At 40.2% G+C, this 15,350-nt stretch overlaps 2 protein-coding genes across 2 annotated transcripts; both read right to left on the reverse strand.

The window, feature by feature from the left end:
- Positions 1-635: 635 nt before the first annotated feature.
- LOC138369085 (uncharacterized) lies at positions 636-1,559 on the reverse strand. The gene has a single exon (XM_069332018.1). It carries the CDS (start codon positions 1,557-1,559, stop codon positions 636-638), a length of 924 nt encoding a protein of 307 aa, XP_069188119.1.
- Positions 1,560-7,710: 6,151 nt separating this feature from the next.
- On the reverse strand, positions 7,711-14,734 carry LOC138369092 (alpha-(1,3)-fucosyltransferase FucT-like). Its single transcript, XM_069332028.1, has 3 exons — positions 14,725-14,734; positions 14,181-14,382; positions 7,711-7,828 (listed from the first exon to the last, which is right to left on the reverse strand). The coding sequence occupies exons 1-3, from the start codon at positions 14,732-14,734 to the stop codon at positions 7,711-7,713; spliced, it is 330 nt and encodes a 109-aa protein (XP_069188129.1).
- Positions 14,735-15,350: the final 616 nt, after the last annotated feature.

Raw genomic sequence — 15,350 nt, forward strand, 5'->3', positions numbered from 1 at the left:
TGTACTATTTAGCATGGGATTATGGGACACCTTGGTGGGCGTGTTGTAGCTGCCATGGGGGCTATGGGTGGGAGATGTACAGGTTCTCATGGGCACATGTTGTGGTACACAATATTCACAATTGGTCACCTCCTCCGTGTACATCCACCACCCCATCCATCATGGAGTGGTGGATTGGCCTATTGCGCTGTATCACATTAACACTTATCCATTTTATAAGCAAATTAATCATGGTACTGATCCGCCAATCCACCGCCTCGATGATGCCACTATTCATCACCCAGATAACCCATTAATAGGGTCGTAAATAGTTTTAACCCATTAGGTCATAGTTATATATATTATATCCATTCGTTTATCTTCCGTTCCACATATCTTCTTTCCATTATTCTTTCCATTTCAACGCTAGTAAACCCATTCATGGCCTCGTTCATAGCCTCTCATCAACGCTCTCATCTATCCATCCTTGTTCAATCTATTACCCCCAATCACCATCCTATTCATAACAGAATCTATCCGCCCCCGATGCAAATCTCCAATCATGACGCCACAGACTCCATTGCCCCAAACATAACTTTCTCTGTCTAGTAATTTATCAAATCACTGATGACCAATTAACTGGCAGCTGAGGTAAACTACAGCCTCTTCTGCAGCCTAATTTTTTTGACAAGGTTCTCTAGGAAGCAGCCATGACGCGCCACCTGATCACTCTTGTGTAAGACACCAATTGGTTGAGACGATTTATCCCACCTTCGCGTCCTAACGCAAATTACTTCATTTATCGACTCCTCCAAAACGTTTCCACCGCCATTATCTTGTCGGGTAATATGGGCCCCGTCCTCCTTGTTCTTGTGGCCCCGTCTGGAGCAGCGTCTTCCCTCCTCCTCCTCCTCCTCCAGGGCCATCTTGTGGCCCCGTCTGGAGCAGCGACTTCCCTCCTCCTCCTCCTCCTCCAGGGCCATCTTGTGGCCCCGTCTGGAGCAGCGCCTTCCCTCCTCCAAGGCCATCTTGTGGCCCCGTCTGGAGCAGCGTCTTCCCTCCTCCAAGGCCATCTTGTGGCCCCGTCTGGAGCAGCGCCTTCCCTCCTCCAAGGCCATCTTGTGGCCCCGTCTGGAGCAGCGCCTTCCCTCCTCCAAGGCCATCTTGTGGCCCCGTCTGGAGCAGCGTCTTCCCTCCTCCAAGGCCATCTTGTGGCCCCGTCTGGAGCAGCGTCTTCCCTCCTCCTCCTCCAAGGCCATCTTGTGGCCCCGTCTGGAGCAGCGTCTTCCCTCCTCCAAGGCCATCTTGTGGCCCCGTCTGGAGCAGCGTCTTCCCTCCTCCAAGGCCATCTTGTGGCCCCGTCTGGAGCAGCGCCTTCCCTCCTCCAAGGCCATCTTGTGGCCCCGTCTGGAGCAGCGCCTTCCCTCCTCCAAGGCCATCTTGTGGCCCCGTCTGGAGCAGCGTCTTCCCTCCTCCAAGGCCATCTTGTGGCCCCGTCTGGAGCAGCGTCTTCCCTCCTCCTCCTCCAAGGCCATCTTGTGGCCCCGTCTGGAGCAGCGTCTTCCCTCCTCCAAGGCCATCTTGTGGCCCCGTCTGGAGCAGCGTCTTCCCTCCTCCTCCTCCTCCTCCAGGGCCATCTTGTGGCCCCGTCTGGAGCAGCGACTTCCCTCCTCCTCCTCCTCCTCCAGGGCCATCTTGTGGCCCCGTCTGGAGCAGCGTCTTCCCTCCTCCAAGGCCATCTTGTGGCCCCGTCTGGAGCAGCGTCTTCCCTCCTCCAAGGCCATCTTGTGGCCCCGTCTGGAGCAGCGTCTTCCCTCCTCCTCCTCCTCCTCCAGGGCCATCTTGTGGCCCCGTCTGGAGCAGCGTCTTCCCTCCTCCAAGGCCATCTTGTGGCCCCGTCTGGAGCAGCGTCTTCCCTCCTCCTCCTCCAAGGCCATCTTGTGGCCCCGTCTGGAGCAGCGTCTTCCCTCCTCCTCCTCCTCCTCCAAGGCCATCTTGTGGCCCCGTCTGGAGCAGCGTCTTCCCTCCTCCTCCTCCAAGGCCATCTTGTGGCCCCGTCTGGAGCAGCGTCTTCCCTCCTCCTCCTCCAAGGCCATCTTGTGGCCTACTGTGGCCCCGTCTGGAGCAGCATCTTCCCTCCTCCTCCTCCTCCAGGGACATCTTGTGGCCTACTGTGGCCCCACTCATCTCTAATGTATACACTCATCTCCTGTGGGTCCCTTCACCTCCCTCCAGTGGTTGCGGACCCTACCTGTCCCGCCCTGTAATTACCCTGTCACGCTCCCAGCTGGTCTTGTGCCCCTCTCACCTTCACCAGCCCCTCTCACCTTCACCCACCCCTCTCACCTTCATCAGCCCCTCTCACCTTCACCCGCCCCTCTCACCTTCACCCGCCCCTCTCAACTTCACCAGCCCCTCTCACCTTCACCCGCCCCTCTCACCTTCACCCGCCCCTCTCACCTTCACCAGCCCCTCTCACCTTCACCCGCCCCTCTCACCTTCACCGGCCCCTCTCACCTTCACCAGCTCCTCTCACCTTCACCAGCCCCTCTCACCTTCACCCGCCCCTCTCACCCTCACCCGCCCCTCTCACCCTCACCAGCCCCTCTCACCTTCACCAGCCCCTCTCACCTTCACCCGCCCCTCTCACCTTCACCAGCCCCTCTCACCTTCACCAGCCCCTCTCACCTTCACCCGCCCCTCTCACCTTCACCAGCCCCTCTCACCTTCACCCGCCCCTCTCACCTTCACCAGCCCCTCTCACCTTCACCAGCCCCTCTCACCTTCACCCGCCCCTCTCACCTTCACCGGCCCCTCTCACCTTCACCCGCCCCTCTCACCTTCACCCGCCCCTCTCACCTTCACCCGCCCCTCTCACCTTCACCAGCCCCTCTCACCTTCACCCGCCCCTCTCACCCTCACCAGCCCCTCTCACCTTCACCAGCCCCTCTCACCTTCACCCGCCCCTCTCACCTTCACCAGCCCCTCTCACCTTCACCCGCCCCTCTCACCTTCACCTGCCCCTCTCACCTTCACCCGCCCCTCTCACCTTCACCCGCCCCTCTCACCCTCACCAGCCCCTCTCACCTTCACCAGCCCCTCTCACCTTCACCCACCTTTCTCACCTTCACCAGCCCCTCTCACCTTCACCCGCCCCTCTCACCTTCACCCGCCCCTCTCACCTTCACCAGCCCCTCTCACCTTCACCCGCCCCTCTCACCTTCACCTGCCCCTCTCACCTTCACCCGCCCCTCTCACCTTCACCCGCCCCTCTCACCTTCACCCGCCCCTCTCACCTTCACCCGCCCCTCTCACCTTCACCCGCCCCTCTCACCTTCACCAGCCCCTCTCACCTTCACCCGCCCCTCTCACCTTCACCCGCCCCTCTCACCTTCACCCGCCCCTCTCACCTTCACCAGCCCCTCTCACCTTCACCAGCCCCTCTCACCTTCACCGGAGTAGTAGGGATGAAGCGCTAAAGCCGATTTTTTTTTTTTTTAAATCGTGTTTAGCGTGTCAGGGTTTCTAGGTAAATTTGGCCTGTCAGTAATTTGGAATTAAGGAATTCTTATGAGAAAAATAATTTCTGAGATTTTAGAAGTTTGTTAAGAATGCTTATGGGAGAAAATAAGTAGGAAAATCTTATAGAAATTTTTTAGAAATATCGTGTTTAAGTCACACAGTTTCCGGGTAAACTCTACGGACATATTTTACCAGTTTCCAAAAAGCGTATTTTTCAAATACCATTTTCTGAGAATATGTTCATAAAAGTTTGTTGAAGATTTCTTATGAGGAAAATAATTTGATAGAAGTTTGTTAACAGTTCTTATTGGGAAAATTCAAATTTTTCAGAGTTCAGCTTAAAGAAAATATTTCAGAGTTTCAAATAATCACAGAAGTTTATTTATATGTTTATGACCAAATTTTGTAAAAAAGACCATTTTCAGAGAATATTGCCTTAGATGTTTTGTTAAGGAAAACAGACATCTTAGTCATGACTTTAAGTTTTATAACCATTTACGGCTGTTTCACCTGTAAAGACCCAAATAATAATCAGAGACAGTTTAAAGCTCAAATTTCATCAGAGTGCAGTTTATGTTTATGCCTTAAAAATAATCAGAGTCAAGGTTTACCCTGAAAATTAACAGAGACCTGTTATTAACCTAAATTCTTCAGAGTCCACTTTGTGAGCAAAATTCTTCAGAGTCCAGTTTGTGCCAGAAAATATTCAAAGTCCTGTAATCTACGAAAATTAGGCAGCGTTCATTTAAGATAAAAAATTAGCCAGAGTCCAGTAAATACAGAAAATTATTCAGAATCCAGTTTAAGCTCAAAATTCATCAGAGTCCAGTTATAGACAGAAATTCGTCAGAGTCCAATTTATGCCGAGAGCCGGTCGGCCGAGCGGACAGCATGCTGGACTTGTGATCCTGTGGTCCTGGGTTCGATCCCATGTGCCGGTGAGAAACAATAGGCAGAGTTTCTTTCACCCCTATGCTCCTGTTACCTAGCAGTAAAATAGGAACGTGGGTGTTAGTCAGCTGTCACGGGCTGCTTCCTGGGGGTGTAGGCCTGGTCGAGGACCGGGCCACGAGGACACTAAAAGAAGCCCCAAAATCATCTCAAGATAACCTCAAGAAGATGCCTGAAAATATTCAGAGTCCAATTTATACCCAAAAATAATCAGTCCTTCAATCTACGACAATTAGTCACGAGTCCAGTTTGAACCCGAAAATATTCAGAGTCCAGCAATGATCGAAAATTATGCAGAGTCCATAGAAGACCAAATTTTAACAGAGTCCCCTAAAGACCGAAAAATAGTCAGAGTCCACTTGGAGACCAAAATATTTCAGAGTTTTACTCACACTTGCGTTCTTAAAGAGTTCTTATTTAGGAAATTCAAATATTGTCAGAGTCCAGTAATGACCGACAAGTAGGCAGAATCCAGTTTAAGGCCAGAAATATTCAGAGACCAGTTTTCATCAGAGACTTTCCAGACCAAAATTTGTTAGAGTCCGCATTTATAAGTGTAGTCTCAATATTAACCTATCAATTTCCCTGAAATTTTAAACAGTCATATTTCAGACGCAGTGAAATATATAATTTCAGTAAGCCAGCTCCAGCTCTTGTACTCAGCCTTAGTTTATCCCCATAACTTCTTTACTAACAGACTAATTTCCCTGATATTTAAACTTGCTGTATTTTGGACCCAGTAAATAAGATCAAGCCAGTTACTGAGTTCCAGCTCTTGTCCCCCACCTTAGTTCAATGTTCATCAAATTATTTCAGAGCAAGCCCCTCTCCAGTCTATCAAAGTAATCATAATTACCTTTAATACCCTTTTTGTACTCAGCTATGTAATATTCACACGATCATGTAACACCTTACCTTCAATACCTTTTGTTTACCCCAATAATCAATAATCACACGGTCAAAAATTTCACCTTACCCTTTCCCTCCCTTACCTTCTCATCCCCAACTTACCCAAACTTTCAATAATCGTACTATATTTGCATATTTTCTCTATATTCACTGTGCTCTTCGTATTCTCATCCATGTTCACTCCATGTTCTTCATATGTTCACAGCCCATTCAGATCATATTTTTACAAGTATCTCCATTTTTTCTTTGATCTTTCTCTTAGTCTCATGATATTCTCTACAAATTCTAGCCATATTTTCTATGTTTTCATGTTCATCGCATGTTCTCTTTACAACTTTTATATTCAATATTCATGCTGTCTTCCATATTTTTTTGTGTTCTTTGGCAATATTCATGTTCCTCTACAACTTCATGTTCCTCACAAGATCACTTCGTTTATCACCTTCACTTACATGTTTTCTACATTCTTTGTCATATTCTCTATGTTCTTCACAAGTTCATTGTTCATTCTTTGCATTCCCTATTCTCCTTATCATGTTTTCTTGTTCTCTGTAAGTTCATATTCCCAGCATGTGCACAGTATTCATCAACTTTTCTTGCATGTTTTCTGTGTTCTTTGCCTTGTTCTCCATATGTTCACTGGGTTCATTCCCTTACATGTTATTTAACGTTCCTTAACTAAAAAAATCTTTCGCCAATCAACTAAAACATAGTCACTTTCATCATTTCTCAACTAAACTTATTATCCAATCAACTAAAAATAGTCAGAATTAGCCTCGTTCAACACCGTTCTTAATTAAAATGGCCTTTCTCTTAGCTAAAAAATTGTCAAAGGAAACTTTCCAACACTGTTTATAACTAACTTTATCCATCGTCAATCAACTAAAAATAATAACTTTCATCATTTCTTAACTAAACTTATTCCCCAGTCAACAGAAAATAACCATGTTCATCATGTTTCATTGTCATTTCCTAACTAAAATTATCCATCAATCAACAGAAAAGTCATGTTCATCATGTTTTTGTTTTTTAAATAAAGTATTCGTCAGTCAACTAAAAACAGTCACTTTCATCATGTTTCCTTTTCATTTCTTAACTGCAATATCACTTCTCTCAACTGAAAATAGTCAAGTGTAGCCTCTTTCCAACACTGTTCTTAAATAAAGTTACCTTTCACTTCGCTAAAAAATAGTCATATTCATCATTGTTCCTAACTAAAATTATGTGTCGTTAAGTAAGAAATATAGTCAAAGACACTCTTCGTGACATCAAGGACTTACTCAAAGACATCAAAGTTGCACTCAAAGACATTCTTTGAGACATCAAAGACTTCAAAGACACCTCTCGAGACATCAAAGACACTTATCGAGACATCAAGGACACTCAAACACACCAAAGGTACTCTTTGAGATATCAAAGTTATTCTTCGCAACATCAAAGTTGCTTTGTAAGATATCTTCGTTCATCAAACTTATTCTCAGAGACATCTAAAGTTAATCTCAATCATCAAAGTTGTTCTCTACATCATAAAAGTTATTCAATAAGTAACCTTTCGTTCGTCAGAGATGCTTTCTAAGACATCTTCGTCCATCAAAGTTATTCTCAGAGATATCTAAAGTTATTCTCAGAGTCATCAAAAGTTATTCTAAGACATCAAAAGTTATTCTCAACGCTACCCAAAAGCTATTCTCAGAGTCATCAAAGGTATTCTCAGAGTCATCAAAGTTATTCCAAGAGACATTAAAAATTAATCTCGGTCATCAAACTTGTCCTCAAAGTCATCAAAGTTAATCTTAGAGTCATCAAAGGTATTCTCAGAGTCACCTTCGTTCATCAGAGAAACTTTCCAAAACATCTTTGTTCATCAAAGTTATTTTCTAAGACATCAAAAGTTATTCTCAGAGTCATCAAGGTTATTCTCCAAGTCACTCTCATTCATCAAAGTTACCCTCTAAAACATCAATGTTGTTCTCTAAGACATAAAGTTATTCTCTATGTCATCAAAAGTTATTCTCTGAGCTATCAAACAATACTACTCATGTTTTCAAAAGTCATTCTCAAAGTCATCAAAGATATTCTCAGTCATCAAAGGTAATCTCTAACTCACTTTCGTTCATCATAGTCGTTCTCTAAGACATCAAAAATTATTCTCAGAATCATCAAGGTTATTCTAAGTCATCAAAGGTAATTTTTAAGTCACTTTCATTCATCAAAGTTATTCTCTAAGTCATAAAAGTTATTCCCAGTGACATTAAAAATTAATCTCAGTCATCAAAAAGTTAATCTCAGTTATCAAATGTTATTCTCTAAGTAACCTTCCATTCATCAGAGAAGCTTTCTAAGACATCTTCATTCATCAAAGTTGTTCTCTAAGTCATCAAAGCTGTTCTCTAAGACATCAAAGTCATTTTCAGACTCATCAAAAGGTACTCTCATATCCTCAAAGTTATTCTCAGAGTCATCAAAGCTATTTTCAGTGTCATCAAGGGTAATCTCTAACTCACTTTCGTTCATCAAAGTTAATCTTAGAGTCTTCAAAGGTAATCTCTAACTCACCTTCGTTCATCAATGTTGTTTCTAAGTCACCTTCGTTCATCAAAGAAACTCTCCTTCTTCCATCAAGTTATTCTTTAAGACATCAATGTTGTTCTTTAAGACATCTTCAGTCATAAAAATTTCTCTCCAAATGTAACTAGTTCAGCTTTTCATATGAAACTTACACTTCGGATAAAATATATTTTCTTAGACACTTTACCTTTAAAACTGTTCTCTGAACAACATTGCATAAACCTACCTAACCTATCCTCCCCACCTAATGTTACCTACCTAACATACCTATCCTAACTTAACGTAATTACCTAACTTAACCTAACCTAACTTACCTAACCTACCCTAACCTAACTTAACCTATCCTTACTTACCTAACCTAACATAACTTGCATAACCTAACCTAACTTAACGTAATTTACCTAACTTAACCATTCCTAACTTACCTATCCTAACTTAACTAACCTAACCTAACTTAACTTGTATAAAATAATCTAACTTACCTAACCTAACCTAACTTACCTTACCTTACCTTACCTTACCCTACATTACCTTACCTAACCTAACTTATCTAACTTAACCAAACCTAACTTATCTAACCTAACCTAACTTCCCTAACCTAACCTAACTTACCTAAGCTAACCTAACTTACCTTACCTAACCTAACTTAGCTTACCTTACCTATCCTAACTTAACATAAATAACCTAACTTAATGTAAATTACCTAACTTAACCTAACCTAACTTAACCCAACCTAACTTACCTATCCTAACTTAACAAACTAACCTAACTTACATAACCTTACATAAAAGGATATGATGTTTACTTTTGATAGACTGGAGAGGGGTTTGATCTGAAATAATTTTGATGAACATTGAACTAAGTGAAGAACATGAGTTGGAACTCGGTAATTTCCTTTTAATTTATTTGCATGGGGGTCTGAAAATGTAATTGGGTGTTTAAATCTCGGGGGATTTGGACTGATACTAGTAAATTTACAGGAATGAACTTGGACAATGGACAAGAGTTAGAGTTCGGTAACACTATTTTTCTTTATTTACTTAGAAGTACGACGGGTTTAAATTTCAGGAAAATTGATGTGTTAATAACGATTATACATGAGGGAAGTAAGGTGGGGGACAAGAGCTGGAGCTCGTTAACTAAAATGTCGTATCATACGATGTTTGAAATAAAGCGGGTATAAATTTTAGGGAAATTAGGCTGTTAGTAAAGAAGGTAAGGGGATAAACTAAGGCTGAGGACAAGAGCTGGAGCTCAGTAACTGACTTCGTCTTACTTACTGTGTATGAAATACAGAGGGTATAAGTTTCAGGGAAATTAATTAGGTATTAACGAAGATACGAGAGGGAACGAAGGCTGAGGACAGGAGCTAGAATTCAGTAATTGTTCGGATCTATTTTTCTAAGTTAGAAATATGAATGTATAAAATTTAAGGGTGATTGGACTGTTAGTAAAGATGTTATGAGATTGGGTTAAGGCAGGAACAGGAGCTGGAGCTCGCTTACTGTCTCGGTTTGATTTACTACGTCTGAAATAGGACTGTTTAAAATTTCAGGGAAATTGATAGGTTAATATTAAGACTTCTCATATAAATGCAGACTCTAACAAATTTTGGTTTGGATATGGTCTGATGAAAATTGGTCTCTGAATATATCTGGCCTTAAACTGGACTCTGCCTAATTTTTAGGTCTTTATTGGAACTCTGACAATATTTGAATTTCCTAAATAAGAACTCTTTTAAGAACGCAGGTGTGAGCAAAACTGAAATATTTTGGTCTCCAAGTGGACTCTGACTATTTTTCGGTCTTTAGGGGACTGTGTTAAAATTTGGTCTTCTATAGACTCTGCATAATTTTCGGTCATTACTGAACTCTGAATATTTTAGGGCACAAACTGGACTCTGAATAATTTTGGGTATAAACCAAACTCTGACTAATTTTCGTAGACTGGCCAAATTCACCTAGAAAACCCTGACACGGAAAACAGGATTTTGAATTTCTCCCATGAGAACTCTTAAACTTCTATGAACATATTTTTATCATAAGAACTCTTAACAAACTTCTAAAATCTCAGAAATTATTTTTCTCATAAGAATTCCTTAATTAAAAATCAGTGACTGGCCAAATTCACCTAGAAACCCTGACACGCAAAACCCGATTTAGATTTTCTTCTATAAGAACTCTTAACAAACTTGTATGAACATATTTTCATCATAAGAACTCTTAACAAACTTCTAAAATCTCAGAAATTATTTTTCTCATAAGAATTCCTTAATTCCAAATCAGTGACTGGCCAAATTCACGTAGAAACCCTGACACGCAAAACCCGATTTAGAATTTCTTCTATAAGAACTCTTAACAAACTTCTATGAACATATTTTCATCATAAGAACTCTTAACAAACTTCTAAAATCTCAGAAATTATTTTTCTCCTAAGAATTCCATAATTCCAAATCAGTGACTGCCCAAATTCACCTAGAAACCCTGACACGCTAAACCCGATTTTTTCCAGAAAAAAAAACGGTTTTACCGTGTCACTCCTACTACTCACCGGCCCCTCTCATCTTCACCCGCCCCTCTCACCTTCAACCGCCCCACTCATCTTCACCCGCCCCTCTCACTTACACCCGCCCCTCTCATCTTCACCGGCCCCTCTCACCTTCACCGGCCCCTCTCACCTTCACCGGCCCTTCTCACCTTCACCGGCGCCTCTCACCTTCACCCACCCCTCTCACCTTCACCAGTCCCTCTCACCTTCTCCCGCCCCTTTATTAGTAGGATGACGGCGTATAGGCCCTTTTTTCGGGAAAAAGGGCCGATATTACCCAGGGGTGTATGAGCCCTTTTTTTCAGGCAAAAGTTCCGCTACGCCCCACCGGATTCAACGAACTTTGGAAAAGGGTTGATATGCTCTTAGAGGTTTCTTATGAGGAAAATAATTTCTGAGATTTTAGAGTTTGTTAAAAGTTCTTATGATGAAAATAAGTTCATAGAAGTTTGTTAAGAGTTCTTATGGGAGAAATTAAATTAAAATATCGGGTTATGCGTGTCAGGGGTTTCAGTTGAATTTGACCTGTCGGTGATTTGGAATTAAGGAATTCTTATGAGGAAAATAATTTCTGAGATTTTAGAGGTTTGTTAAGAGTTCTTATGAGGAAAATAAGTAGGAAAATTTTAAATAAAAAATTTAGAAAAGAAGGATCTGTATTACCCAGGAGTTCCAGGTAAACTCTACAGACATATTTGGCCAGTTTTCAAAACCGCGTATTTTTCAAATACCAATTTCTGATAATATGTTCATATAAGTTTGTTAAGAGTTCTTATGAGGAAAATAATTTCATAGAAGTTTGTTTCAAATAATCATTGAAGTTTATTTATATGTTTATGACCAAATTTTGTAAAAAGACCATTATCAGAGATTATTGTCTTAGACGTTTTGTTAAGGAAAACAGACATCTTAGCCATGACATTTAGTTTTATATGCATTTAAGACCGAAAATTAGTCAGAAACCAGTTAGAGCTCAAAATTCTTCAGAGTCCACTTTGTGAGCAAAATTCTTCAGAGTCCAGTTTATGCTGAAAATAATCAGAGTCGAGTTATACCCTGAAAATTAACAGAGTCCTGTTGTGCCAGAAAATATTCAGAGACCTGTAATCTGTGAAAATTAGACAGAGTCCATTTCCAAACCAATTTTCATCAGAGTCCATTTTATATAAAAAATTTGTCAGAGTCCACTTTGTGAGTAAAATTCTTCAGAGTCCAGTTCATGACCGAAATTAATCAGAGTCCAATTGAAGACCAAAATTTGTTAGAGACCACATTTTTGCTACTAATAGCCCAATTTCATGTCATATTTCAGACGTAGTAAATAAGATCCGAACAAATACCAAGTTCTAGCTCATGTCCTCAGCCTTTGTTCCCTCTCGTATCTTCGGTAATACCTAATCAATTTCCCTTAAATTTCAACCCCCTATATTTCAAACACAGTAAATAAGATCAAGTCAGCTACCGAGCTCAAGCTCTGGTCCTTCGCCATAGTTCATTTGTACAAGTTCTTTAGTAACAGATCAATTTCCCTGAAATTTAAACCCGCTGTATTTCAGACAGAGTAAATAAGATCATGTCAATTACTGAGCTCCAGCTTTTGTCCTCAGCCTTAGTTTATCCCCTTAACTTCTTTACTAACAGTCTAATTTTCCTAAAATTTATACTCGCTTTATTTAAAAAAACGTACAATACGACAATTTAGTTACCAAGCTCCAGATCTCGTCCCTCACCTTACTTCCCTCTCGTATCTTCGTTATTAACCCATCAATTTTCCTGAAATTTAAACCCATCGTACTTCTAACTAAGTAAATAAAGAAAAATAGTGTTACCGAACTCTAGCTCTTGTCCTCTGTCCAAGTTCACTCCTGTAAATTCACTACTATCAGTCCAAATCCCCAGAGATTTAAACACCCAACAACATTTTCAGACCTCCCTGCAAATAAATCAAACTGAAATCACCGAGTTCCAACTCATGTTCTTCACTTAGTTCAATGTTCATCAAATTATTTCAGATCAAGCCCCTCTCCAGTCTATCAAAGTAAGCATCATTACCTTTAATACCCTTTTTGTACTCAGCTGTGTAACATTCACACAGTCATATAACATCTTACCTTCAATACCTTTTGTTTACCCAAGTAAGCAATATTCACACGGTCAAAAATCGCACCTTACCCTTTCCCTCCCTTACCTTCCTTTACCTCCCCCCAACTTATCCAAACCTTCAATAATCGTACTGTATTTGCATATTTTCTCTATATTCACTGTGTTCTCTTCCATGTTTTCCGTGTTCACTCCATGTTCTGCAAAATGTTCACAGCGTGTTCAGTTCATATTTTTCACCAGTATCTCCATTTTTCTGTGATCTTTCTCTTAGTCTCATGATGTTCTCTACAAATTCTAGTCATATTTTCTATGTTTTCATGTTCATCGCATGTTCTCTTTATAACTTTTATACTCAATATTCATGCTATCTTCCATATTTTTTGTGTTCTTTGTCAATATTCATGTTCCTCCACAAGTTCATGTTCCTCACAAGATCACTTTGCTTATCACCTTCACTTACAAGTTTTCTACATTCTTTGTCATATTCTCTATGTTCTTCACATGTTCATTGTTCATTTCTTTGTATTCCCTATTCTCCTTATCATGTTTTCATGTTCTCTGTAAGTTCATATTCCCTACATGTCCACTGTGTTCATCAACTTTTCTTACATGTTTTCTGTGATCTTCGTATGTTCACTGTGTTCATTCCCTTAATTAGTCTCAATTTTTTATGTTCTTTGTTTCTTTAAACCATTTGTTTCTTCCATTTACTAACTAGTTCTTTGTCAAATATTATCATTAGCAATACAGTTCCCCCAACAAATTTAGTCACCCAGTTTTATTTGCAAAACTATGTCAAAGTAATTCTCGTAGTCAACTTAATAGTTCTTACCAACCCTATTGTTAAACAAATCTACACTTTATTCAGTTCCAAATTTACAAAGACAAACCTTTCTTGTAACTTATTAACTAAAAATTACTTGTCAATCAACAGAAAATAGTCAGGATTAATCTCATTCAACACTGTTCTTAACTAAAATAACCTTTCTCTTAGCTAAAAAATTGTCAAAGGAAACTTTTCAATACTATTCATAACTAACTTTATCTATCGTCAATCAATTGAAATAGTCTTTGTTCATCATTTCTTAACTAAAATTATTCGTCAGTCAACTAAAAATAGTCATATTCATCACAGTTCCTAACTAAAATTATGTGTCGTTAAGTAAGAAAAATAGTCAAATGTAACTTCGTTTCACACTTTTGTAACTAACAGTATACATCGTAGAGTACAAAATTAGTCAAATGTAACTTCTTTCAGCACTTTCGTAACTAAAATTATATGTCGTTAAGTAAGAAAAATAGTCAAAGACGCTCTTCCAGACATCAAAGCCATCCTTTGAGACATCAAAGACACCCTTTCAGACATCAAAGACACTCTTTGAGACACCAAAAATACTCTTCGATACATCAAAAGACACAATCAAAGACATATTCAAAATGGTCAAAATACTGCTCATGTCCACAAAAGTTATTCTCAGAGCTATCAAAAGTTAATCTCAGACATCTTCATCCATAAAAGTTATTTTCAGAGACATCTAAAGTTATTCTCAGAGCTACCAAAAGTTTTTCTCAAAGCTACCAAAAGTTATTCTCAGAGCTACCAAAAGTTATTCTCAGAGTCATCAGAGGTGTTCTCAGAGTCATCAAAGGTATTCGCAGAGTCATCAAAGCTGTTCTCTAAGACATCAAAGTCATTCTCATAGTCATCAAAAGGTGATCTCATATCCTCAAAGTTATTCTCAGAGTCGTCAAAGCTATTCTCTAAGTCATCAAACTTATTCTCAGAGTCATCAAAGTTAATCTCTAAGTCATCAAAAATTAATCTCTAAGTCATCTTCGTTCATCAGAGAAACTTTCCCAGACATCTTCGTTCATCAGTTATTCTCTAAGACATCAAAAGTTATTATCTGTCATCAATGTTCTTCTCTAAGACATAAAGTTATTCTCTATGTCATCAAAAGTTATTCTCTATGGCATCAAAGTTATTCTCAAAGCCATCAAAGGTTATCTCAATCTTCAATGTTGTTCTCCAAGACATCAATGTTGTTCTCAAAGACATCAATGTTCTTCTCTAAGACATCAAAAAGTTTTCTCGGAGCTATCAAAAGTTAATCTCAGAGCCATTAAAGGTACTCTCTAACTCACCTTCGTTCATCAATGTTGTTCTCTAAAACACCTTCGTTCATCAAAGAAACTCTCCTTCTTCCAACAAGTTATACTTTAAGACATCATTGTTGTTCTCTAAGACATCTTCAGGCATAAAATTTCTCTCCAAAATGTAACTAGTTCAACTTTTCATATCAAACTTGCACTTCTGTTACAATATATTTTCTTAGACACTTTACCTTTAAAACTGTTCTCTGTACAACACTGCTTAAACCTACCTAACCTATCCTCCCCACCCAATGTTACTTAGTTACAATAATGTTCCTAAACCTAACCTAGCTTACCCTAACCTAACTAACCCTAACCTAACTTACCTAACTTAACCTATCCTAATTTGACCTAACCTAACCAAATTTACCTAACCTAACCTAACTTAACCTAACCTAACTTACCTTACCTTACCTAACCTAACTTACCTATCCTGACTTAACTTGCATAACATAACCTAACTTACATATCCTAACCTAACTTATGTAACCTACCTATCCTAACTTAACATAAATTACCTAACTTAACCTAGCCTAAATTACCTAACCTACCTATTCTAACTTAACATAAATTACCTAACTTAACCTAGCCTAACTTACCTAACTTAACCTATCCTA

Source organism: Procambarus clarkii, chromosome 3 (assembly GCF_040958095.1).
Source record: "Procambarus clarkii isolate CNS0578487 chromosome 3, FALCON_Pclarkii_2.0, whole genome shotgun sequence".
In the NCBI taxonomy this organism is placed as follows: domain Eukaryota; kingdom Metazoa; phylum Arthropoda; class Malacostraca; order Decapoda; family Cambaridae; genus Procambarus; species Procambarus clarkii.

Coding starts and splice junctions, on each gene's coding strand:
- LOC138369092 (XM_069332028.1), bottom strand. Junction 7,829..14,180: donor GACTCTGAGAATAACTTTTG/GTAGCTCTGAGA, acceptor CACTGAAAATAG/CTTTGATGACTCTGAGAATA.
- LOC138369085 (XM_069332018.1), bottom strand. CDS start 1,559: ATGGCCTTGGAGGAGGGAAGACGCTGCTCCAGACGGGGCCACAAGATG.